Source organism: Sinocyclocheilus grahami, unplaced genomic scaffold, assembly GCF_001515645.1.
Source record: "Sinocyclocheilus grahami isolate Dianchi unplaced genomic scaffold, SAMN03320097.WGS_v1.1 scaffold677.1, whole genome shotgun sequence".
Taxonomy (NCBI): domain Eukaryota; kingdom Metazoa; phylum Chordata; class Actinopteri; order Cypriniformes; family Cyprinidae; genus Sinocyclocheilus; species Sinocyclocheilus grahami.
Window position 1 is genome coordinate 478,272 of NW_015505856.1, and position 26,682 is coordinate 504,953.

At 37.0% G+C, this 26,682-nt stretch overlaps 1 protein-coding gene across 2 annotated transcripts in view; it reads left to right on the forward strand.

Annotated features, from left to right (window-relative positions):
• LOC107559192 (roundabout homolog 1) overlaps window positions 1-26,682 on the forward strand; it is a 296,974-nt gene that overhangs the window by 233,025 nt on the left and 37,267 nt on the right. The window contains exons 6-12 of one of the 2 annotated variants that reach the window (XM_016242952.1): window positions 8,711-8,868; window positions 16,131-16,251; window positions 17,781-17,919; window positions 18,064-18,191; window positions 21,774-21,898; window positions 22,291-22,462; window positions 25,284-25,489. In XM_016242952.1, the coding sequence (XP_016098438.1) occupies window positions 8,711-8,868; window positions 16,131-16,251; window positions 17,781-17,919; window positions 18,064-18,191; window positions 21,774-21,898; window positions 22,291-22,462; window positions 25,284-25,489 (1,049 nt within the window). Of the gene's footprint in view, window positions 1-8,710; window positions 8,869-16,130; window positions 16,252-17,780; window positions 17,920-18,063; window positions 18,192-21,773; window positions 21,899-22,290; window positions 22,463-25,283; window positions 25,490-26,682 lie in introns of those variants that run through there. The other variant, XM_016242951.1, reaches the window with a different exon arrangement.

The following is a 26,682-nucleotide window of genomic DNA, read 5'->3' on the forward strand; positions in this document are numbered from 1 at the left end:
GGCAGTAAAATCATGCGCCTGCTGTTTCATTTCCACAGGCCCCCTGAAGACTAACAGACTGTGGAGGGGTTGAAAAGAAGCCTTTATTTCCACACACACATCAGAGAACAGGCTGCGTTTTGAGGTCACTGCGAGAGCGATAGGGAGATTTGATCTGAAACACTGTCAGCCGTGCTGGTTAAGTATTTGGGTGCTTCTTTTGGAGCATTCGTTCATTGCTGTTTACGTACGCTCTGTTTATTTCCGCGTAGCTGAAGCGTATGGCACTGTTTACCCGATCACCAGATGCCGTACACCAGTGTTAATTTCGTTGACAAATAATTTTCATCATAATGTTCGTGAACGACTTTTTTTTCACTGACGACAACGAGACCATAACTAACTAAAACTCGTTTTGAATGACAAAAACTATGACGAAAATATATTGACATTTTCGTCAACGAATAAAAACGTGACGAAAATGTTAGGGAGGGACGATTTGGGAAGAGATTCATTCAATTTCAGAACGAATCTGCTGCGTGGTTAGGAGGTTAGATGCGTACGTTTGAGCCGGCGGGACATAAGCTAAAATACACTTGCTGCACATTGCATAAAATATGTGGGAGAAAGAGAAGAGCAGACATATAGATAAATCTGACAACGCAAGAGAGAACTAATTTCGGTCCGGTTTTCAGAGCGCAGACACTGAAGCATACACAGAAAGCGCAGAAAGAGTACTCTTTCGCGTCGCATTAATGGAGAATTACACACAAAATTATGTTGAATTGTTCATTTTGATGAGTATTCACGTAAACACAGTTGATTACGTCTTAAGTGAACGTAAACAGTAGGGAGAACGTGTATCAGTACATTGCATCCATTGCAGCTGTGCATTTGGTTTTAAAGGGACAACAACCAATGTTTTATTTAATTTTAACATGAAGGCATGTTGTGTGTCACCGTAGTTAAATCGGTGTCTATCATGATGAAACCTTAATATCAAACCTATATAATGAGTTTAGAAATTTTAGCGAAATGCTTAATAAATGCATTACACTGTAACTTAACCCATTAGATTTTAGCCGACTAAATTTACTGTAAATTTAGTCGACTAAAACTAGAATAAAACTAAAAACACTTCAGGTGACTAAAATATGACTAAAACTAAATGGCATTTTAGTCAAAAGACTATGACTAAAACTAAATCAAAATTAGCTGTCAAAATTAACACTGCCGTATACACTCTCGCACATGCTCAATAGAAGTTTTCGATATCGCTTCGTTACCTTTGAGACCCCACCCTGCAATCCCGTCTCCTCGGGGTGCTTTCACACTAGCACTTTTGGTGCGCACCCGGGTTCGATTGACGTCAGAGTTCGGTTCGTTTGGATGATGTGAACGCTGTCTTCCGAACTCGGGTGCGCACCCATGAACCGTACCCGAGTCCGCTTATAAAGGGTGGTCTGGGGTACGGTTCATGTGAACTCCAATGCGGTTCGCTGCTGATGTGAACACAATTGTACCAAATCGCTGAGGTGAACCGCTATTAATGATGTATTATTTGATAAAAATAGCGTGACTGATGTGCTGCAAACAGAGAGCTGTATATCTCATGTCTGTTCGCCTTCAGCATTATTTAGATCATTTGCAGTACATTCGTAAGATAGACGTAAGTGTCAATATGCACTAAAGCTTTGTAAACAAAACGAACGGTTCAAAAACGTAAATATATAAAAGTGCAGAGAGCAATGTTATGCATTTGCCGCCTTCTCCTGCGTTACTAAGCAACAGGGTAAACAGCTGCTGGCTTGATGACGCAAACAAACCACGGTTCAGACCCAAATAAAATAATATGAACGCAGTCCAGTGGGGGCAGGGGGGGGCAATCGAACTCTGGTCCGGACCAGGCAAGCGAACCAAGTGTGAACGCACCCTCAGAGACACCTTATCCGTGCACACAAGACCTTGACCTTGCAGGGGGTAGGGGGTTAACGCACCGTAGCTGGGGGCCTTCCTTTGAAGTCGAGACTCACCAGGAGAGCAGTATCAGCTGCGGAGAGCTGAAGAGAAAGAGCGAGAGTTGTAAACACCAGCGGACGCAGCAGCTCCAGGCAGGGTTGACTCGCTGTGAATGCACTAGCGGGTTTGTATCCCCCATCTCCTCTCAGCTCTCTGCTCTCTGAGAGCAGTGTATCGATCCGCTCTTTGAGACTCTAGGCAAGTATAGTATGTCCTCGCTAAAGTGCATTTCCAGCGGCAAGTTCTGGCCCTCACTGGCCCCGGAGACCCTACAGACAGTGGAAAGGGTTCAAGCATCAGGCAGTGATGAATGAGGTGGGCACTCATGATGGTTTGGTGGAAAATAATGGAGGGAGAAACAGTGGCGTTTGGGGAGGTGGAAGTAAACTAGAAATGATTGTCCTGTAGATGTTTGGCTAGCAGTAGTTTGAATGCCAATTTGGGCTTTATATATTTGTATTTGTGCCATTTGTAGCTCATTTTACTGCTGTAATTTGAGTGAAACATGAAAAAATTAATGTTGGGCTTGTGGTTGACATCAGGAAGTGATTAGATTGTGAAATGTGTGCATTACAAACCAGAATGGAGCCAGACTGAATGCTAGTTTGAAAAAATAATGACTAAATAGCTAAATGGCATTGACCGATAGCCTGTGCAGCCTATGTGACATCAATTAAATGCAAAGTCATTTTATAGGAGAGCAAGTTATTGTCTTTTCTTGGAAATGTTGTGCGCTGATGAATCATTCGCAAAAAGAACAGGAGAATACATTAAGAAAATAAATTTAGTTGGGTGGATAATTACTTGTGGATGTATTTTTTTTTTTGGATTAACATCATCTACAGCACACTTAAATGCAATTTTTAAAAACACTAAAATATTTAATAACGCTGTTGAATATAATATTGCAAATTTAAAAATATTATGCATTTTTAACTTTATATTATTAAGATGCATTATAATGTTGTATAAGTATAATTCACTTGTAGCATGTAAGACAATTGATCGTTTTTAGTCATTTATTTGTATTTATTCATACAAAATATTAAATTGAATTATTAATAATAGTAATAATAATAAAATAATTTCAATATTATAAAAAAGTTATATTGTTTCATTTAGAGCCCGACCGATATGGGTTTTTTGGGGCCAATACCGATATTAGGGAGTAAAAAAAAGGCCGATACCGATATATCGGCTGATACTCTGTGTATATTATAGTACAGTACCAGTCAAAAGTTTGGACACTTTCCCATTCGTGTGTCCAAACATTTGACTGGTACTATATATAGAATACAGTATATACATAAACAAAATATATATACATAAACAAATTTTTTGCAATGATCACTCAAATGTGGTGATCAAACACTTATAATGGTGACAGAGATATGTAAGGGCATTTAACAATTTAACAATAAACTTGCGATGAGTGCGATGCACAAAGTAACAGGGTGTTAGTTGTAACACACGTAGCTTGAATATTTATTTTACCATAGTAACATTTAAATTCTGGCTTAAGTAAATTTGTTATCTCAGTTTTTATTATTCATTTAAAATTAGACAAATCTGCTATTATTTTAATCTCCAATCTGTAATTTATCAGTTCAGATAGTTTTTTAATGCTTTGATTACTAGCAGAAGACACTAACCAGTTTTAAATTCCAGTTGCGCAGATGGGGCACGTTGTAACACTGCGTTACAATGTGCTATTCTATGACATTAGCGATGTAATTTACACTATTTATTTTAATTCATTTTAATGAGAAACAACGAGGAACAGGTGAATAATGTTTAGAAATTATTATTTCAAGACATGTAAAGCATTTTTGCTCGTTTATGTGGGCCGTCCCAAGCATGGTTGCAATGTGCTCATTGTCAAACTCCAAAATCAGATTATTTTGAACAAAACAAATATATATATATATATATATATATCGCGCACTGCTGGACAAACTAAGTAATTGCACCATTTCAAGCATTTTATCTGCATTATATGTTCTGTAAAAAAAAATTCATATCGGCGGCATATTCACCGATATATCGGCGACAGACTCATATCGGCCGATAATATCGGCAAAACAATATATCGGTCGGGCTCTAGTTTTATTATTCAATGAGCAATTTGAATATTTATTGATTTATTTTGTTATTATTATTATTTTACTTATTTATTTATTGATAAAGTAGAAGGATTTTATTATCAGCCATTTATCGCTTATCGGCTATAAAAATAATTATCGGTGTGTCAACTAGAATTTTAATCTGGTCCATCTCTATGGTATTTATCAAAAGTACAGTGGTATTGCCATCTGATGCTGTCATTATTCCATGGTGCCGCCACAGTAGCTTTTGTAATGGCAGACATACACATAAACATTTTTCTGGCATATTCGTTCAGCTCTTCATTCTTCAGTACTCTTTCTTTTAGCGGGTGGTCTCAAGTGTTGGATAACCAGCGACTGGCACAATTCCAGCTTCAATCTGTGCTGCAATGGAGCGGTGACCCAGGGTGAGGAGAGCGTTCTAAATGAGGTCTCGCTCTAATTTGTCATCTCTCCATTTTTGTATTATGTTTAGCAGGCACCATGTGGACAGATGATCTGGAAGAGAGGGAAAGTGCGGTGGTGTTCTGTGGGTTCACATCTGGGAACGATTGCGTTCGCATATGCACATTGTTCATGTGGAATTGTTCTCGCAAAACTGACGTCCACGTTCTCGTTTCTGTTTCTCCAAATATTCTCACGATTCCGTAATTTCGTCCCAGTGACATTTCGTCCTGTACGTGATGCTCAATTGGACAGATGCAAGAAGTTATTGATTGTTTGGGTGAAGTAATGAAACATGATGATGTTTGCAGTTCCTTTCCATTTCTATAGCAGAATTCCGCATGGTTTGAAACCTACAAACCTGAATAATTCGGTGAACCATATTTCTTTTTGCTGAACACATTGGTTTTGCTGGATAAGATAGTGGAGAACCAGGTTCTTGCTAGTTGGGCCGGTCAATTATTGTAGTTTTTCTAGTTTAAAATGGCCTATAATTCTATTCTAGCTGTGGTTAGGCAGTCTAGTGTGGACAAACCAGCATCCAAAAACACAATATATGTTAGTCCTTCCAGCATGATAATGTTCAGTAAGCTTCTAAGCATGTAGATATGGTGATTATAATACACATTTATGCTTATTTAACTGCTGTATTTCGATCATTCCCCATGGTTTCTCTTCAAGGGTATGTAGATTCCCGGTGGAAAAGGCCCACAATCCTGTTCTTGACAAAGCTCCCCTCGTCTTTGCCAGCTCTGGGTTTTTGAAGTGCTTTTTTTAGCAAATCTCCAGTTCCCCAATGGCTCCAGTAGAACACCCCAGAAACCCTCAGTGGTGGCTCAGCAAAATCCATTTCATTTCCGCCCAGCAGAGCTCATACTATCATCCCTCTGTAGCCGGCGTGTGGTATTAAATATTCATTTCATTAATGTCGGAGGCATATCAACGCAAATCTCATTTTAATTTGACATCGCCACATCTGTTTCGAATTTCTGTGAAGCATAAAGTTCTGCAAATTCTGGAAACTGAACAGCCACGTTTGGGTTGCCACGTTTAGTACAATGTGAGGATTTGGATAGCAGTGAAGAAGCTGAGCAGAGTTTGAGTCTGAGCATCAGTAGTATTTGGTATGAGATCCAGCTCATTCAAAACTGATTTGACCTATATTTTATAATTAATAATGTAATTAAAGGTGAGTATTTATTTACTGTATTTATTTATTTAGGATGTACAACCAATGTGATTTGAGCTAAAGAAGCACAATTTAAATTAAAACAAATTTTTTTTGGAACATCATTAAATAGTTTTTTTTTTAGATTTCTGACTTGGGTCCACAAGTATAACACAAGTAGAGAAATGTTCAACAATATACTGGTTGTCCGTTTTTAATACAGTTACACTGAATAGTTGCTTTCAAGCTTCAAAAAGGATGCAAAACACCATACAAGTATCATAAAAGTAATCATGAGTAGTATATTTGTAGTATAATCCAAGTCTTAATGTACATGTTCTTCAAAAATGTATCATTTGTGTTTCACAGACAAAAGAAGGTTATATTACTTATGTTGGGTTAACTGTCTCTTTAAAGTGAAGTGCTTGGCTTCTCTCTCTCTTACCATCACTCTTTCTGTCTCACTTCAGTGGTTTATATCATTTCCAGGACTCTATTCCCATTTTGTAGACACATGTTCAGAACTTGATTTATGTACACACACACACACACACACACACACACACAACTTTCCCCACAAGGCCCTGTTAGATAGTGAGCAGGTTATCAAGTTTCTCAGCTCAGGGTGCAAATCAAGCGTGGGCTGGTTTCACACAACTGTGCAAACTCAATCCCAAGTTTGTTGATCCGGTGAGAAAATCAGAATCCCAGAGCTGATCCACGGACAGCAAACATAGTTCACATTAGGCAGTGACCCTCATCTCTCTCTCCACCGGCCAGTGATCTTCTGCTGGACATGTGTGTCTTTCCTAATTGAAATGAAATCCTTGGCTGGAAGGAATATGCTTGAGAGATTGTTACAGAGAAATGACGAAAAAGAGAGGGAGAGAGGAGGAGAAGAAATTATTTCAATTTCTTTGCAACTCTTTTCAGTGGGGTAAAGGGGGACTTTTACCTGCTGTGACATTACAAGCAGTAGAAACTGGAATCATATGGCCAATTAAGTGCTTAAAGTCTTAAAGGAATTGGGAGGCAGTCAGGAGTTCAGGTTACCTTGAGCATCTCACTTTGATCTAGCGCTGAGGTTAATCGTGCCGACAGGAACACATTCAGGGGCGTGAGAGTCGAAAGAAGTGGTGTTTCTGTTGACTTACATGTACCTGAAATGAAAAGGGGAGAAATACTGATATCTGCTTAGTTCTGAAATATCTGAAGTCTTGAATGAACTGTGCTACTTGCATGTGAATAAGTAATAATAATAATAAAAAAAAAAAAATATATATATATATAGATTTTAGCAAATGGCTGCAATATAACAAAGAGTGAAAAATTTAAGGGGGTCTGAATACTTTCCGTACCCACTGTATATATATGTATATATATATATATATATATATATACACTACCGTTCAAAAGTTTGGGATCAGAACGATTGTTTATGTTTTTTTAAAGGAGTTTCTTATGCTCATCAAAGCTGTATTTATTTTATCAAAAATACAGGAAAAAAAGAAATAGTGTGAAATATTATTATGATGTAAAATGTAAATTTTCTATTTTAATATACATTAAAATGTCATTTATTCCTGTGATGCAAAGCTGAATTTTTAGCATCATTACTCCAGTCTTCAGTGTCACATGATCCTTCAGAAATAGTTCTAATATGCTGATTTATTATCAGTGTTGAAACTGTTATGCCGCTTAATATTTTTTTGGAACCTGTGATACTTTTTTCAGGATTCTTTGATGAATAAAAAGTTAAAAAGAAGAGCATTTATTTAAAATATAATTATTTTCTAACAATATACACTACAGTTCAAAAGTTTGGTGTCAGTAAATTTTTATTCTTTCTTTTTTATTTAAGAAATTAAAACTCTTATTCAGCAAGAATGTGTTAAATTGTTAAGAAGTGAGTGCAAAGATTTATATTGTTAGAAAATATTTATATTTTGAATAAATTATGTTCTTTTTAACTTTTTATTCATCAAAGAATCCTGGAAAAAGTATCGCAGTTTCTAAAAAAATATTTGGCAGCACAACTGTTGCCAACATTGATAATTCTAATAATAAATCTGCATATTAGAATGATTTCTGAAGGATCATGTGACACTTTACACTGGAGTAATTGCTGATGGAAATTCAGCTTTGCATCACATAAATAAATTATATTTTAAAATACATTACAATAGAAACCATTATTTTATATTGTAATAACATTTTGCAAGATTACTGTTTTTTTTCCTGTATTTTTGATCAAATAAATGCAGCCTTGATGAGCATAAGAGACTTCTTTAAAAAACTTTACAAGTCTTACTGATCCTAAACTTTTGAACGGTAGTGTATATATATAATTTAAATGTAAATAAATAAAGGTATATAAAAACATCAGAAATGTGCATTGCAAAAGCAAATATGGTTCATTTTGATTTGACATTGACTAGGTTTGGAAAATATCTAATTTAAAATTGCTATGTTTCACCACGTGTGCTTTTCCCATGTCATGTGTATATAATTTAAAGCATTGGACTAATCTAATGTGCTGCTGTACAGTATCTAAATGACACTGAAAGGAATGCTGTCTTGGATTAATGGGAACGCTTTAAGTGAATCCATCAGAAGGCTAACTCTCAAATATACAGCTCGTTCGTGTGAGCAGATATTAGATGTTATTGCGCACTTGAGCAGTGGTTTAGATGAATGTTCGATCTTCACTGCTCACTTGTGTCCCACATTAATATCACTTACACGCAGGAAGAGCACTTTATGTTTCAAACCCTTCTTTGTGCCTCTCTAGCTAATGTAAACAGAAGTTTTAGGTTTAATCTTTGTATGTTTGAAATAGATTAGAGGTGGTTTGTGCTGGGCAAGAGTAGAAAAATGTTCCTCTCGTGGTTTCTAATTTGTTATTCCTCTCCTTTAAACATTAACTTGAGTGATTTCATGATAGAAATGCTGTTCGTGTTTCTAATATCTGTTTTTCTTTCTCTCTTTTTATCAGTTCTTCGAGATGATTTCAGACAGAACCCTGTGGACGTGATGGTGGCAGCGGGCGAGCCAGCGGTCATGGAGTGCCAGCCACCCCGCGGACACCCAGAACCCACCATCTCCTGGAAGAAAGATGGAGTGACCATAGACGACAGAGATGAGAGGATAACGGTAAGGATATCTGACAAGGTTTCCTGTAAGCCTGACTGGTTAGTACTGGTTTGGTGCTCAACTAGCTGGTGCAAGAGCCTTGTTTTACACTGGCTGGTTAAAGGGATAGTTCGCCCAAAAATGAAAATTTACTGAAAATTCAGTTTGTTTCTTAATCAGAACAGATTTGTAGAAATTAAAAACAATATTGCTTGCTCACGAATGGATGCTCTGCAGTGAATGGGTGCTGTCAGAATAAGAGTCCAAACAGCTGATAAAAACATCACAATAATCCACACCACTCCAGTCCATCAGTTAAAGTCTTGTGTAGTGAAAAGCTGCATGCTTGTAAGAAACAAATCCGTCATTAAGACGTTTTAACGTTAACCCTTTGACATGTATGATCATACCGGTGTGATCACTATAGTCATACCTATCAACCCTCCCGTTTTTCCCGGGATTCACCCATATTTTCTGTTTAAAAAAAAAGATCCCACTGGGCGTATTTTATATGTTTGCTACATTCGCTTCCGGTAAAACACCCGTAATTTGTATGGGCCAAACCTCATTATATGAATAATCACGACAACAAATTCCAAGGTTGTCCAGTTGCCAGATCTTGTATGAAACGTATCTTTCTCACACGATCGACGCATACAAATTTCAACCCATTTATCCCCTCAACTTGACAACCTACAGCCCAGCGATGCTATTGATATGTGCACAGGAAGTACCGCGGGAAAGAAACCAGGATCACTGGTAGAAATGGGAGGAGAAGAATCGGGTGGTGCTCCAGTGAAAAAAAACGAAATATACATGTAAATTGAGATTTAGCTTACACTTCAAAAGGCTATTTAATTGATTAAATATGGACTAATCTAATGTGCTGCTGTACAGTATCTAAATGACACTGAAAGGAATGCTGTCTTGGATTAATGGGAACGCTTTAAGCGAATCCATCAGAAGGCTAACTCTCAAATATACAGCTCGTTCGTGTGAGCAGATATTAGATGTTATTGCGCACTTGAGCAGTGGTTTAGATGAATGTTCGATCTTCACTGCTCACTTGTGTCCCACATTAATATCACTTACACGCAGGAAGAGCACTTTATGTTTCAAACCCTTCTTTGTGCCTCTCTAGCTAATGTAAACAGAAGTTTTAGGTTTAATCTTTGTATGTTTGAAATAGATTAGTGGTGGTTTGTGCTGGGCAAGAGTAGAAAAATGTTCCTCTCGTGGTTTCTAATTTGTTATTCCTCTCCTTTAAACATTAACTTGAGTGATTTCATGATAGAAATGCTGTTCGTGTTTCTAATATCTGTTTTTCTTTCTCTCTTTTTATCAGTTCTTCGAGATGATTTCAGACAGAACCCTGTGGACGTGATGGTGGCAGCGGGCGAGCCAGCGGTCATGGAGTGCCAGCCACCCCGCGGACACCCAGAACCCACCATCTCCTGGAAGAAAGATGGAGTGACCATAGACGACAGAGATGAGAGGATAACGGTAAGGATATCTGACAAGGTTTCCTGTAAGCCTGACTGGTTAGTACTGGTTTGGTGCTCAACTAGCTGGTGCAAGAGCCTTGTTTTACACTGGCTGGTTAAAGGGATAGTTCGCCCAAAAATGAAAATTTACTGAAAATTCAGTTTGTTTCTTAATCAGAACAGATTTGTAGAAATTAAAAACAATATTGCTTGCTCACGAATGGATGCTCTGCAGTGAATGGGTGCCGTCAGAATAAGAGTCCAAACAGCTGATAAAAACATCACAATAATCCACACCACTCCAGTCCATCAGTTGTGTAGTGATGTAGTGAAAAGCTGCATGCTTGTAAGAAACAAATCCGTCATTAAGACGTTTTAACGTTAACCCTTTGACTCATACCGGTATACCGGTGTGATCACTATAGTCATACCTATCAACCCTCCCGTTTTTCCCGGGATTCACCCATATTTTCTGTTTAAAAAAAAAGATCCCACTGGGCGTATTTTATATGTTTGCTACATTCGCTTCCGGTAAAACACCCGTAATTTGTATGGGCCAAACCTTATTATATGAATAATCACGACAACAAATTCCAAGGTTGTATAAAAACATCACAATAATCCACAAGTAATCCACACCACTCCAGTCCATCAGTTAAAGTCTTGTGTAGTGAAAAGCTGCATGCTTGTAAGAAACAAATCCGTCATTAAGACGTTTTAACGTTAACCCTTTGACATGTATGATCATACCGGTGTGATCACTATAGTCATACCTATCAACCCTCCCGTTTTTCCCGGGATTCACCCATATTTTCTGTTTAAAAAAAAAGATCCCACTGGGCGTATTTTATATGTTTGCTACATTCGCTTCCGGTAAAACACCCGTAATTTGTATGGGCCAAACCTCATTATATGAATAATCACGACAACAAATTCCAAGGTTGTCCAGTTGCCAGATCTTGTATGAAACGTATCTTTCTCACACGATCGACGCATACAAATTTCAACCCATTTATCCCCTCAACTTGACAACCTACAGCCCAGCGATGCTATTGATATGTGCACAGGAAGTACCGCGGGAAAGAAACCAGGATCACTGGTAGAAATGGGAGGAGAAGAATCGGGTGGTGCTCCAGTGAAAAAAAACGAAATATACATGTAAATTGAGATTTAGCTTACACTTCAAAAGGCTATTTAATTGATTAAATATGAGCGCTGCAAGTTTCAAAGTCAGGTGCCCCGCTGCTTTGTCTACTGCAGTTACCGGGGAAACGGCTATATTCCTGGCGAAAAGCGCCACCTGCTGGCAGAGAATGAATTAGCATTTTTCAAAAAGCCCTTCTGCTCTGTTTAGAGAGCCAAAACAACCCTTATTTTCATGCAGAAAACACGCAGTTGTAAATGTGAACTGGTGGATCGACAACAAGATAATGAATTATAAAACTCTAAGGATATAGCCTACACTAAGATATATTTATGTTACTAAATTAATATAATTGTTTGATAATAATTGTTTAAATGAAGTACTTTTGGAGTACTTTTGACTCCGCCCCCCCCCCATACCCCCCATACTCCCCATACTCCCCATACTGTGGTGTGTCACATGATAAGCATGCCGCGTCGCCATGGAAACAAGGAGATACATTCTATAATAACAGTTGCCTAAAGAAACTCACGCTGGTCGGGTCAGCTGGAATATTTTAATCGCACGTGTGAAAAGGTTAAACCATTGCTTCTGGACAAAATACAAGTCAATAATCCAAAATAACACTTCCTCCAATGGAAAAAGTCCATTCACATCAAAATCCACTGACATTTTAGAACTGCTTTAGACTGTTTTTGCTTGTAAACGGTGCTTGATCTGTGCATATTTCTCTCCTGATTCTGACAAGATGTCTTTTTCACTGGAGAAAGTAATCTTATGGATAGAGGACTTGTATTTTAGCTGGAAGCAATGGTTTGAAGTTAAAAACTTGCTATATTTGTTTCTTACAAACACGTAGCTTTTCAGTTCACAAGACTTTAATTGATGGACTGGAGTGGTGTGGATTACTTGTGGATTATTGTGATGTTTTTATAAGCTGTTCTGACGGCACCCATTCACTGCAGAGGATCCATTGCTGAGCAAGTGATGGAATGCTGAATTTCTCCAAATCTGTGTGATGAAGATCTGATGAAGAAACAAACTCTGGCCTGTGGGTGAACCATATAGGTCAGCTGACACGATTTCTGGGACACTAGAAGTATATCTGCCTAGAACAGTAGTCCCACCACAAAACTGATGATTTAAACACAATTACTGCTTAAATAACACTTTTTTTGGAAGACTTAGTGTAAGTGCTTTATAAAAAATTATGGACTTCACATTTCAGCTTTGTGCTTGCAAATTAAACCACATCCCTTCCTCATTTCCAATTTAGCATTACTAACAAAGACCTTGTAATTGTTAATAAAAAGAGACACAGCAAAAAGAAGTTCCCTTATTTAATGCATGTGGATAACAATTGCTTCTGCTGCATTTTTCGAGCAAATGAAGGCCGATCAGGGCTTCTGCTGATGAGTGTTTAAACTGAGTCACGTCCAACTCTGTCAGGGAAATTTATGGAGCCCATTCATCTGATTGGAAGGGCATGTGGGAATGAAAGTTTGCCTTCACCAGTGTTCACAAGCTGAAAACTCGCTCTCTGCTGATTTAATGCAGTCTTTAAACCAGGGTCACCAATTAGGTTTTTCTAATTAAATGTGTGGGAAATTAAGTAACGGGATCAATCAGGCCTCTTTTGTCGTTAAAAGAGTGACTTTGATGTGCACGCCGCTGCTCGTTTTCCATGTGGCTTATTTGTGTAGAATAAAGCTAAAGGTGGTTTGAGGGGGTTTGTTATTTTTAATCAAACCAAGACAGGGTTTCTGAGAATACAAATGTAGTGCTTAGCATGGGCTTTTAAAGGCAATGAAGGAATGTTACACATTCCAGCGTTCTGACAACGTGTAACTAAGACGTTGGTGGAATGCAATTGTGGTGATTATGATAAAATTGAATCAAACAAGATCACGTTTGTTGTTGTTGTTAGTGCTGCTGGTGTGTGTGTGTGTGTGTGGCTTATCTCCAGTCTGCAGTCTACAATGTTGAAGACAGTAAACTGTATGGTCATCACACAACACACACACACACACACACACACACACACACAAAACAAAGCACCACAGCAACAAACACAACAAAATATATATAAAGTATACTCTCAGAAAAAAAGGTACAAAGACATTCAAATAAAATAATTAAAATACAACAACAACAATAATAATAATAATAATAATAAAAAATAAAAATAAATATATATATATATTTATACAACAGTTCGTTCTGGTTCTCAAATCTGATTGGTTGAGAACCGTGAGATATTGTACTGGTATCGCTACAGGAATGCTCTTTCACAATTTAGTATCCGCTTGTGCTAGCCGGGTCTATGTTTTTTTTTATTATTCACTGAGCTAATCGTAGAGTACGTTAGTTAATATAAGAAGAAACGTCTAGCTTCGCGTTAACTGTCAACTTGAGCTTTGAATCCGTGGCGGAAGGAAGTAGTTCCACACAAAAGAGGGTTTTATTAGGCACTCCGTTGAGTGTTTCTTGTTTAATTACACACACATTCTGTCAAACTGTTGTATAAGTATATATATATATATATATATATAGGAATGTAATGAGCTGATATTCATTGAGACATTGGCTCAACTACAGCTCTGCGTACAATAATGAGCATCAACATTATTCATTTGTTTTGCGTTCCACTGTTATCTCTAAATCAAAGCGCTCCAATTTGGCCATTAATTGCTTTTCAGCAGTAATTGCTGCAGTCTGCTTGAAAATTAACCGGAGCAGCGCGGCACATTGAAGCTGACGCTCCGTATTGTTTCGCAGCGTTTTGTTCTGAGTTTGTGTGTGATTATCTGGCCTGCTGAATGACTCCACATGGCGAGCCCCATTCAGGCACTTCTGCTCAAGCAGCGCTGCCAATCCACACAAGACAAAAGGCATGCGAATAAAGCAATCTCCCAGAGCTCAGATTGATCGCATCCTCAGCAGCCGCCCTGCTGTTACCCGAGGACGGAGGGAGCGAGGGAGGGTTCATTGACTCTGGACCGAGAGTGAAACGATCCTGCCGTGATGGAACTCAAAATATGTGTCTGTGTGCTTGGGATGTTTGGGTAGTTGCATTATGAAATCTAGCAAGCTGCCTATCTAGACAACAGTTTTTAGGTTTCATGCCTTATACCACATTTATCCTTAGCAGATAGCACAATACATTTCAACAAGCATCTCACTATCTTTTGAAATGGAGCTCATGTTTTTTCCTGAGGCACATTCTCATTGTTCCTTTGGTTTCAGCCTCTTTTTTACTGTATTTTCATTGCATTCTTCCAAATGCGCGCGTGCACACACATACACACACAAACTTACTCCTACATCGGACCTGACCTTGTCTGCTCTGCAAGTCTTGTGCCGTTTCAGCCGTTAAGCTCTCGCTCAAACAAACAGTAACATAATAACACTTCAAAACCCTCTCCAACACCACGGGGTGCCCTAAAAAACTCGCCCTCCTTCCTTCCCCTCCGACCTCTCCATTGTTTAAAGACACTTTTCCACCATTAATATTTAGGAGAGACGACAGGACTGAAGAATGCTTCAGATCGTTCTAGAACGTGTCCGGTTTGGAAGTGTTCAGAGACGTCCCATATGACCTGGTGAAGGTTTCGTTTAGATGTTTGTTGTCCTTTAAATGCAAGTGACTGTAAAAGGAATCAGATGAAACTAATTTTACTCCTCTGAGAGAGACTGTACACTTTAATGTTCATTGATAGTATATCGATGCTATAGTATATTGAGTATAATAATTTTTTTGTTCATTCCTTAGTATCTATCTATCCATCCATCGTTTCTTCTTTAGTTACTTTATTAGTTTCCATCCATCCATCATCCATCCCTCAATCCATCCATCCATCCATCCATCTCATTTGTCTGTTCAATCTATCACTTTGTGTTTGTCATTCCTTCTAAAATTTTATCTGTCTGTTCATTCATTTATTGTGAATTTCGAGCTGTGATATGCCGTTTTAGTGCAGACTTGAATATTGTTTGTGGCATATGTGCACATGATCTCATAAGTGCATAATCTGCATCAAATTTTTTTAAATGATGTGATATACAGCGAATGCCTCTGGTCTTTATCACTGAGACTCTGTTTACACATTCCACATTCACCGTGTGGTCCCCTGATGCAGGGGTCAGATCTGGGGTATATGTGTATGATTTTGATCCACTCGGGTGAATGAGGACCCCCAGCTGCCCTTACAATTGCCTGAGAACAAAAAAGGGCCCTTTTGGCATGAAGTCAGATGCCTGGGAAAATATAAGCTCAGCTGAATATCCACTACACACATTTACACACACATTTTTCATATATATATATATATATATATATAAAGCTTTATGGGTTTGACCTTTGACATTTAATCCTCATATTTATGACTTTATGACTCATACTGACAGATTGACAGATACGAGGAGGAAAACTGATGATCACCAACACCAGAAAAACGGATGCAGGGAAGTACGTGTGTGTGATTTTAGCAAATGGCTGCAATATAACAAAGAGTGAAAAATGTAAGGGAGTCTGAATACTTTCCGTACCCACTGTATATATATATATATATATATATATAAAGCTTTATGGGTTTGACCTTTGACATTTAATCCTCATATTTATGACTTTCTGACTCATATGTTCTTTCTGACAGATACGAGGAGGAAAACTGATGATCACCAACACCAGAAAAACGGATGCAGGGAAGTACGTGTGTGTGGGAACCAACATGATGGGGGAACGGGAGAGCGAGATCGCAGAGTTGACCGTTCTCGGTACGTTTTCGATATATTTCTGCTTTAATATATGTATTTCGATATTCTCAGATACTCCGGCACATGATCTGCCTTCTTTACAACGCACATGTGTTTATATAATCAGGTTCCCACACAAACCTCTGGTGCATTCGATTGTGGAAATGCATGCAGATGGATTCATTTAAACACACACACGTCGTATGAAGTGTTTGTTTATGGGCAGAGCAGGAGAGAGTCCAGATGTTTAGAGTTTGTGTGCTTAGCTGTAGGAAGACTCTAGCGTGTCATTGACCCTGTTTAGGAGACGTGGACCCATTATTCTCAGTTTGTCGTGAAACAAATACCAGCTCACACTTCACACACCCCTTCATTTACACATACACCCCAAAATACACATTCATCTGTCATCCAACACCTTAACATATCAGTTTACACTACCCAACATCAGAGCTGTGACCTTTGACCTTCCCTCCTTAATCCGTGCAACACAGCCGTCCTCATCTCCATCACTGTCAACCTCATTATTCAATGTCTGCTGGCATATTTACACATTACAGGAGAAAGTCACCAACCATATTAAGTCAAATTGAGTTTAAGTAAAATGTAATTCCTCTGAAAACAATTCCAGAAATCTCAGCAGATTTAAGTTGAAATGTGTCACACAATCAGTCTCAGACTCACACAATGCTTAAAAATAAGATTTTAAATACCTTCTGCCATTGGTCATTCAAACAGATAGTCCCGCCCCCAACTCAAGTCATTGGTTGAGCCATCGCTGATATGTTAATACATTTCTGAGAAAGCTTGTGAATTACTGACTTAGTTGAATCTGTATTAAGATGGACGCAACTTATTTTTAAGTTATTATTTTTATTTTTGGCATTTTTAACCTAAACATATTTAGATCAATTAGTTGCCATGGCAACATTTGTCTTTTTATTTATTTATTTTAATTTTGTATTATTTTATTAAGTGTTTAATCAAATTTATTTTTCATTTATCGAACATTTTTATCAAATAGTTATAGTTAACAATAACACTGATAGCAGTAGTAGCTAGCCCACATGTTATATGCGAAGTAATATAAATGGAAAGTGTAATAAACAACATGGACTAAAAAAAATCATTAGGTACAAGTGATCAATAAACATGAATTAACTGCTGTGATAGTAAATGTGCCTTTAAAGGCACTGTAGGGCTGTTTCCTCATATCAGTGGGTTAGATATATCCTAATATCATAGTTATGTAATCTTAATAAATCAATCAGAGAGGAAGCTTTCTTTAGGATTAGCTGCATGAACCTTTAGGATAAAACAACAAGTCAGAGTTCAAGTTGAAGCAAAATCAAACGGTGAATTGTTTGTTTGAGGAAATCCACTAAAAGTAGCTGTTATGAAGAAGAAAGATGAGAATGAGTAAAAATAGATGGATATATATAGTTCACTGTAAGTTCATAAGTAGCCAATCAGATGAGAGAAGGGAATAGCTCATAGGGAAGACTAGGAAAGTTCTTGGATTACATAATAAGCTGTGTGTTTGTCTGCAGAGAGACCCAGTTTTTTGCGAAAGCCGAGCAGTCAGTCTGTTCTGGTGGACCAGAGTGTGGAGTTCAGATGTGAGGCTCAAGGGGATCCTGTGCCCACCATCCGCTGGAGGAAAGAGGACGGAGATCTTCCCAAGGGAAGGTATGAGTGATAAAGCGTCTGGTTAGTTTATAGTAATAACAATAAAATATGAATGGGAAATGCCCAGAAAGAAATAATCATCTCTGTTCTTTAGAGTTGGAACCTCTTGCATGTGTATTTGTTTGTGTACCGTCATCTTCTCAGACATGAGATCTGGGAGGACCACACGCTCAAACTGAAGAGACTGACTTCAGGAGACGCCGGTACTTACACCTGTCAGGCAGAGAACATGATGGGGAAGACGGAGGCCAGCGCCACCCTCACAGTCCACGGTAAGAACACACAAACACACACTGTCACTCATCTCACGCTGCTTGACAAACTGCTTTGATCCTGCCAGCACTTATCTACAATTTAAAGTAACGAATGCCCTCAGTGGGCGGGAGATTGTGTGTGTGCTTTGACCAGCTTATTCACAGCTGTTAGTTTTTAGACGAGCGTTTTGCTGCTTTGACAGCTTGTCAGGTTGCTTTGTCCGACTGGATGCTGGATCATTTTGAATATTCCATATCATTTTTTCCTAGCTGTTTGAAAAAAAACCATGTATATGTGTGTGTATATATATATATATATATATATATTTTTTTTTTTTTTTTTTTTTTCAAACAGTTAGGAAAAAATATATTAAAAAAATATATTATATATTTCTGTAATTTTTCTGAGAGAATAATAATATGTTCATGCTTTTTGGATAAATTTGGTCAAATTCAGTTAATTTTTATTTAATTTCATCACTAATCGCAATTCATATTTTATTTCAAACTTGCTCCTCACATTTGTTTTCTTGGTAATACATTTTTACCAAAAGTCAATAATTTTTTTTTTTTATTAATTTTTTTTTATATTATGCTACAACTGAGGTACATTCACAATTTGTGTAATGCTTTTTTTTTAACAATGTTTTTTAAAATAAATATTTAGATATTGAATTGGGTTATGTTTACTTTTCTCTTTTGGTTTATAATAGCATAGTTTTTTAATAATAATTATAATTGTTTAATAATAATAATAATTGCTTGTTTTTATTTGATACTTACAATTATTTATCATTTAGTTGTAATTAATTAATTTTGCTAAATAATTAATTAATACAAAAATACCATCAGTACCTCGGGCATAAAAGAGGTTTAGTTGTAGAAACAGAACACACACCTTTTACTCATGATGTAGATCCATTTTGTTTCTTCATTTTCACTTAAAGTCCCCTTGAGTGTATTTGACACTCTTGAAGGCTCAGCTCTTTAGAGAACAAATGTCCACATTGTGTCCTGACACCCCTGAGCAGTTTTCTCCTTCTTCTCCTCCTCTCTTCTTTCCTGCTTCACTTATTGCTTTTACTGGTTTTTACTGCTTACAGAAATCGCTGAATTATTATTTTACGTGTGTGTTTAGCGGGCCAGCAACATTGGAACCAGACTTATAAACACGCTTGCTTCAATAATCAGTCTGTCCGGTGAAGGGGCTTATTACTAAACTTGCCTTTGGCACAGCATTGCTTTTCAGATGTCAAGGAATGAGATTCCTCAACCATTTCAAAACGATGACTTCTATTAGAGAAGTCTTTTGTCTGGTTGCTGCATGGGCTCTGCTTCAAAACCTAGTGAGCTGCCTACCTAGACAGAGTTTTTGAGCATTATAGGTGCATTTGAGCAGTCAAACGATTCAACAAATGATTCATTAAATGATTTGTCAATTCAAGATTTTTAAAAACTGTCTAGGTGTGCAGCGCACTAGAATCTGAGACTCAGTCAAATACACACAAGCACACACAATCTCTGAGATAAGTCATTTCAAATGAGTGAGTCGGTTCTCTGTTAAAAAGCCACGATAATGTTGGATACAAACGAGGCCTCTCTCAGCTGGCGATTTAGTCATTAGTGATGTATTTGAGGAAAGTGCTAGAATGCCATGCGAGTCCCAGGAGTAGCTGCGCTAATGGGCCATGGAAACCAAGTAGAGAGTGAGAGCCGCAACCACTGCCAAAAGAGCAAACAGCCCGTCCAAGTCGAGTTCTCTTTACCCAGCTGTTCTCAAATACACCGCTTTTCCTCATTTCTCACCCTTCATTTGTGTCTATCTCATAGGATCGACTCCAAATGGCCCAAGTTATTACATTTAAAGTTAAATTTGGTCTATTTACTGAGCTTGCTTAACAAATGTTCTTGGTTTCATTGTGCCGTGATTTCTGTATTCTGACGAAACTTCTTTGCATAATCTTTTAACAAAATTTAATTCCCACTCTACTTTATTCCAACTGAATAATAGGTTGAATTTGGAAATATGTCATTTTAAAGACATTAAATGCTTTGTGATTGCCATTTCATGTTGTTTTCAACTTTTTAAAACTGTGTAGGCTACTGGAGAGTGTAGATTTTTGCACAAAAAGAGAGTTTTGAGTTGCAAAAAGAATGCAAAAACATTCAAACGTTTGAAAACATTAGAATCCAATATTCAGACAAACAGGTAGCCACGCCCCCTAAAATCATGCCATTGGTTGAGCCAGTGTGTTGTTGTTAGTGCTGTCAAACGATTAATCGCATCCAAAATAAAGGTTTTTGTTTACATAATATATGTGTGTGTACTGTGTATATATTTATTATGTTTATATAAATACACACACATGCATGTTTATATTTAAGAAAAACATTTTGTTTATATATAAAATATTTATATTTATATATAATATAAACATATATATACATGTAAATATTTAAAATATATATACATGTATGTTTTAGGCTTGCCGCGATTGACGGTGATACGCCGCAACACCGGTTACGTCACTTGCCCACCGCGTCACTGACCCCCACCGTCGTTTTGATTTTTTATAGTAATAAAAATCATTTAGTTCAGTAAAAGAATAGACACTACAATTAAAAACTGAACGCAGCTGCTCAATGCAGCGTGCCGAACGACAGTCGCATCACAGATCAGATTTCATTTCTCCAGTGAGGAGAGCGAGTCGAGCTGACTGACAAGAAGAGTGAGGTGAGACGGACAAGACGGATGATTTAGTTTCGAAAAACAAATATTTATTGTATTCGCAAGAAATTCGACTGATGTCAAAGACCTCCTGAAATCAAAATGAGAGATTTGTTAGACTTTCTCTTCTAGGACCAAACATTTTTGTCAAATCCAGTGCTCTCTAGAATGAGAATGTCACAGCTGCGTCTGCGACGTAAGCGAAAGATTATTGACCCAACTAAAAATATTGTTTTAATAGAAAATATGTCAACACAGGAAAGAAAACTGTGCTGTTCAAGTCTTTTCATAGCATTGTTTAAAGAAAGTTGAAGATAGAAATGTTTTGCTACAAGCCATGAATAGAAAATAATTTTGATAAAATTGCATTTACAGTAATGCACTTACATTGGAAGTTTAATAATATTATGTATGTTCTGAGTGTGTGTGTGTGTGTATTAAGCAGCACAATTGTTTTCAAGATTGATAATAATAATAATAAAAAATTTTGAGCAGCAAATCAGATTATTAGAATGATTTCTGCAGCATCATGTGACACTGAAGACTGGAGTATTGATGCTGAAAATTCAGCTTTGCCATTATAGAAATAAATTACATTTTAACATATATTGCAGAAGAAAATTGTTATTTTAAATCTATACATTTTATATACTATATACATAGAAGAGTAGTCCCACTGCAAGAAAAATGATTTCATAAATTACAAATAAATAATTTATAAATTAAAATCTGTTTACACTGTCTTTAACGTCATGCTCCATAGACTTCCATTGTAAGTGCATTAATGTGAATGAGTTTTTGTTTGTTTTTACATGCCAAGGGTCAAGATTGCTGTCTTTGGTAATTGATTGATTTAACTCATATTCTTGCAGTTCCTCCTGTGTTTGTGATGCGACCCAGGAATCAAGTGGTCGGTATGGGTCGCACCGTGACCTTTCAATGCGAAGCCACAGGAAGTCCTCAGCCTGCCATTTTTTGGCAGAAAGAAGGCAGTCAGGTGAGAATGTTTGTGTTTTCACTTGTGGTACGAAGATGCATTTCCTTAGCGCACTTTTACAGTAACATATAAAATGCATGGCACTCTTCCCCATTAAAGTCAGATTTATGAGGCTGGCAGATTTATAATTTACACACATCTAATGGGCTCTGTAACACTCCACACCTCTAACACACCTCAGGTCATCTTGGTTTGATCAATATCTCTCATCACACACACAGGAATTCAGGCACACCTTGCCAATAGTAAGTGTGAACGTGCAAGTCCTGAAAAGGTGTTTATTTCTCACACACTGAATATTCTTGGAGTAATTAGTGTTTATGTTTTTATATATATTTTTTTATGGAATTCTACCTCTATTCATATATCTTTTTCCTTTTTCCCCTCTCCAGAACCTTCTGTTTTCTTCTCAACCTCCTCCACCTTCCAGTCGATTCTCTGTCTCTCAGACGGGCGATCTGACCATCACAGCAGTGGAGCGTTCAGACGGAGGCTACTACAGCTGTCAGGCTTTGAACATCGCTGGCAGTGTGATCACCAAAGCCCTGCTGGAGGTTACAGACGGTGAGATGGACGCACTCAGTACAGATGAGGCCTTAGTGAACGCAAAAGTGCTTATGTGCATCCATTTTTGCCACTCAGTTTAAGGGAAGTTTATTTAATTTAATTTAATTTTTTATGAAATATTTTGTATTGATTGCAATATACTGTATTAGTAGCTTAATTTTGCACTGTAAATGCCTTAAACGTTATATTACTTATGGATTTATTTGTAAAACCCATATGACCCGTTCCCAGATGGGCATTGTAAAGATAAAGAGTGAACTTTCTGCTGTTACTCATAGATTTCTGGTTTCATGTAGCCATGTCAAATGTTTTGACATTACAGCACAGTGCAGTTCAGAGGTGTTTTTTGACAGGATGCAACTAATTTTACTTTATCACATTTTAATATTGTAATATTATTTTTTCGTAAATATCATGAGTGATGTAAGTGTGTGATGTACTGAACTCAGTAACTCCTCTGAACAATTCGCTGAGCGAAAGAGTCTGGCTCGGCAGTGAGTTTGAGACTGTTTCATGAATCGTTTAGACTGAATCATTAAAAAGAACCGGTTCATAAGAGTAATTTTTTGGCTAAATAGACATCACAGCTCATGCTGTTCATACTTGCATGCAGACATTGACACGCACTGTATAAAGGCAAAAAGCTGTTAAATATTTGTGGCTGGACATACAATTTTGGTTTAAAATTAACCATAGTTCCCATATTCAATGCAAATAACAATATTTTATAAGAAATACACACATTACTCCAACACTGATTACTCCATATGTTCAAATAGTCAATATGACACTTCAACAGAATAGTGACGGTTCGGCAGTTCACTACAATCCAACATAATCTCCTTTAAGTGCCATCTCTACAAAAAAAAAAAAAAAACACCAAAGCAAGACAAAGAGAATGAGAGTGAGGTAAAGAAAGAATAATAACAGTTATTTTAGCGCCAGTCTGCTCTATGGCCTCACTCTTACAGCGGGCATGGAGTGTAATTCCAGGTCACCGCCACGATGATTCAGTAATTACAACAGCGGTGATGCTAGGACACATGGTTTCTGATACATAATTCATCCCTTTGATGGTCCTTACAAAAGTGTTGTAGGGCTTTGACAACGCGCTGTAGTGGCAGTTATGCAAATCGCAACCGTATAAATGGCGGTAATGCTTCTAGCGATGTCGAACACAATCAGATGGACGTAAACATCACTGCGTTCACTACAATTAGACGGCCCAGGTCTGCTGTTAGAGAGAAGAGGACACGGCAGGGGGGCGATTGTAATAGATGTGAAGCATTTCGGTGTGTTTTAGTGTGCTGATGATGGCCGGTGTGTGTGAGGGAGGTTTAGTGCTATTGAAATGCCGCCGGTATTAGTTGCTCGTCTCTAGTTTGGCTTCACTCTGCTACTGCTGGTGACTGATTAGAAAATTGCTTCCAGTTGAAAAAATTGGATTCCATCTCTATTTCTCTCTCTTTGGTTCTTAAAACATGTACTCAGCTCGTTTGCTGCCAGACATTCCACTCTCACATGCTCTTTTTCCTGGGTTACATTTATTTTTATTTGCATTCTTCGTTCTCTTTACCTCTTTACCGTACACGCACTCGCTTCTTATAAAATGTGGAAGGATGTATTTTGAATTTTGGTTTGGAGTACAGTAGTGTTTTATTATAGTTATTATAATGATATTAGTAGGTCTGGGACAGCTTTACGACTCTCTGTCTCATTCTGTCTTTCGGTCTCTCAGTTTTAGTTGAATGTATTTTGGTGGCATTATAGAGCATTTACATTCATATCACCAAACATTTTGCAGCTTGCTTTTGCAGCAAACATTTAGCTGCATGCATAGAATATTAAATTTTATTCCACAGATATTTTATCAAAAGGGAATGAGGAATACAACAAAGCAATTTATCTTTCTCATTTTATTTAATCTTATTATATTTTAAAAACAAATACAAGAGAAAAAATAACAAGAAAGAGAAAAAAAAATTATGTTAGGAAGTTCTATTTATTATGAGGAATACAGCAAAGTGATTCATCTTAAAGCGATTCATTTTCATTGTATTTTAGGCAAAGCAAAAGTAACAATGATAAGAAACATATATTCATAATTAATTATAACTAGTTATGGTTAATTATTAATATTTCCCATGAGTGAGTCGCTACACTAATAATGAACTGCACTTATACAGCGTTTATTAATCTTTGTTAATGTTAATTTCAACATTTACTAATACATTATTAAAATCTTGTTAACATTAGTTAATGCACTGTAAACTAACATGAACATCTGTATTTTTATTAACTAACGTTAGCGTAGATTAGTAAATACAGTAACAAATGTATTGCTCATGGTTAGTTCATGTTAGTTAATATATTAACTAATGTTTAACTAATGAACCTTATTGTAAAGTGTTACCCATAATGTTAATAATTTAATTATGTAATAATTTAATATAATTTAATAATGTAATTACATTTTTAATTACGAGGAATACAACAAAGTGATTCATTTATTTTTATTTTATTTTAGAAATAAAGGCAAGGAAAAAGTAACAAGGAAGAGGGAAAAAATTATATTAATAATTTGTGATTTATTATTTAGAAATAAAGGAAATGAAAAGAAAGTAATAAGGTCTAGATATTGATAATATAAGTAACAGTGGCAGCATACAATGAAATAAAATATAAAGCAAATACAAATAAATAAATAAATATTTAACATTAATAAAGATTGGGAGTAAATCTTTTTTTTACTGTTGTTATACTTTTATACTCTTAAACAAGGAAGTGATTGGATTCTCTCCGTCTGTCTCTTTCTCAGTGATCTCAGACAGACCTCCACCCGTCGTCCGCCAGGGTCCCACCAACCAGACCGTGGCTGTGGACGGGACGGTGGTCCTGGGATGCCAAGCCACCGGCACGCCGACTCCTACCATCTTGTGGAGGAAAGATGGTGTCCTGGTGTCCACCCACGACTCTCGCCTCAAACAGCTGGACACGGGAGCCCTGCAGATCCGTTACGCTAAGGTACAGTGGCTCTGAGGACTCAGAACCACATCAAAGCCTGACATGTTTATCATGCAGATAAATGTACAGTAACAGGGGATGTGACTCCGGTTCATGGGAACCTTTTCCTTTCGTGGATTTATAACTTTGTAACTGCTCTCTGACCCTTGTGATGCATTCAAACGCTCACGTGTGGAGGTTTGAGCATGAACAACAACCAACTTGTTTTCGTAAAGTACTGTTTCCCTTGTTCGGTTTTCCTTAGTAATGGATTTTTATGGAATTTTCCATTCCAAACACACCACACAGAGCAACTATTTACAGGGAATCTTGAGCAGTTTTGTGCTGTGCCACTCGTCTCAGACCCAGCACCTTGCATTCATTTTTATTAATATTTTATTCATGGAGGTTTCTGAATGCGGCAGGGTGGTTCATTGGATGCGGTTAGCTGCTGTTTCTTTCTGAGCTGAAGTTGGCAGATCGTTTTTTTGAGGCGTTAGCTGTTTTATTCCTGGATATCTGAGGCAGCACTGCAGGATTCACTGACAGTTTCAAAATCTCAGCTCCCTTTATAAAAAAATCTTATGTTTTGAATTATTTTCATACGTTTGGGTAACATTTCCGCAGATTTACCACATACTAGTTGTTTGCAAGGGCATACATTCCCACAAAATGATTACCATGATAAAAATTTGACTTTTTATTAACATTTTTTTGTTGATTATTTTATTTTATTAACCTTGTTAGCTTTATTAAAGTTCATTAATGAGACTCTGTACTGAAAATGATTTTCATTTATTATTTTAATTGTTGTAATTTAATTTGATTCAAAACATAATTAAAAAAGAAAAATAAACGTAATTTAAAGGGATTTTTTTCCCTATTACCAAATATTTAGTTTTTCTTTAAGCATAAAACGCACTCATTTTGTCAGATTTCTGTGAAAACGAGACTTAATATCTCATTAATATTTCATATAATATGATATCTCATCTGGCAGTTTGCTTCTCAAGTGAATTGATTTTGTTTTAAGGATTTTTTTGATGTTTCTTTTTTTTAATAATAATTAATCTTTCCTTTTATTTCCAGGTTTTAACTAGATTTTGAATCCCATATTTACAGTGTGAAATCATTTGGGGCCTCACTGTAAATGAATAAAAAATACAGGTCTAAAGTATTAATGCAGTATAGCTATACTGGTAAAAAAAAAAAAT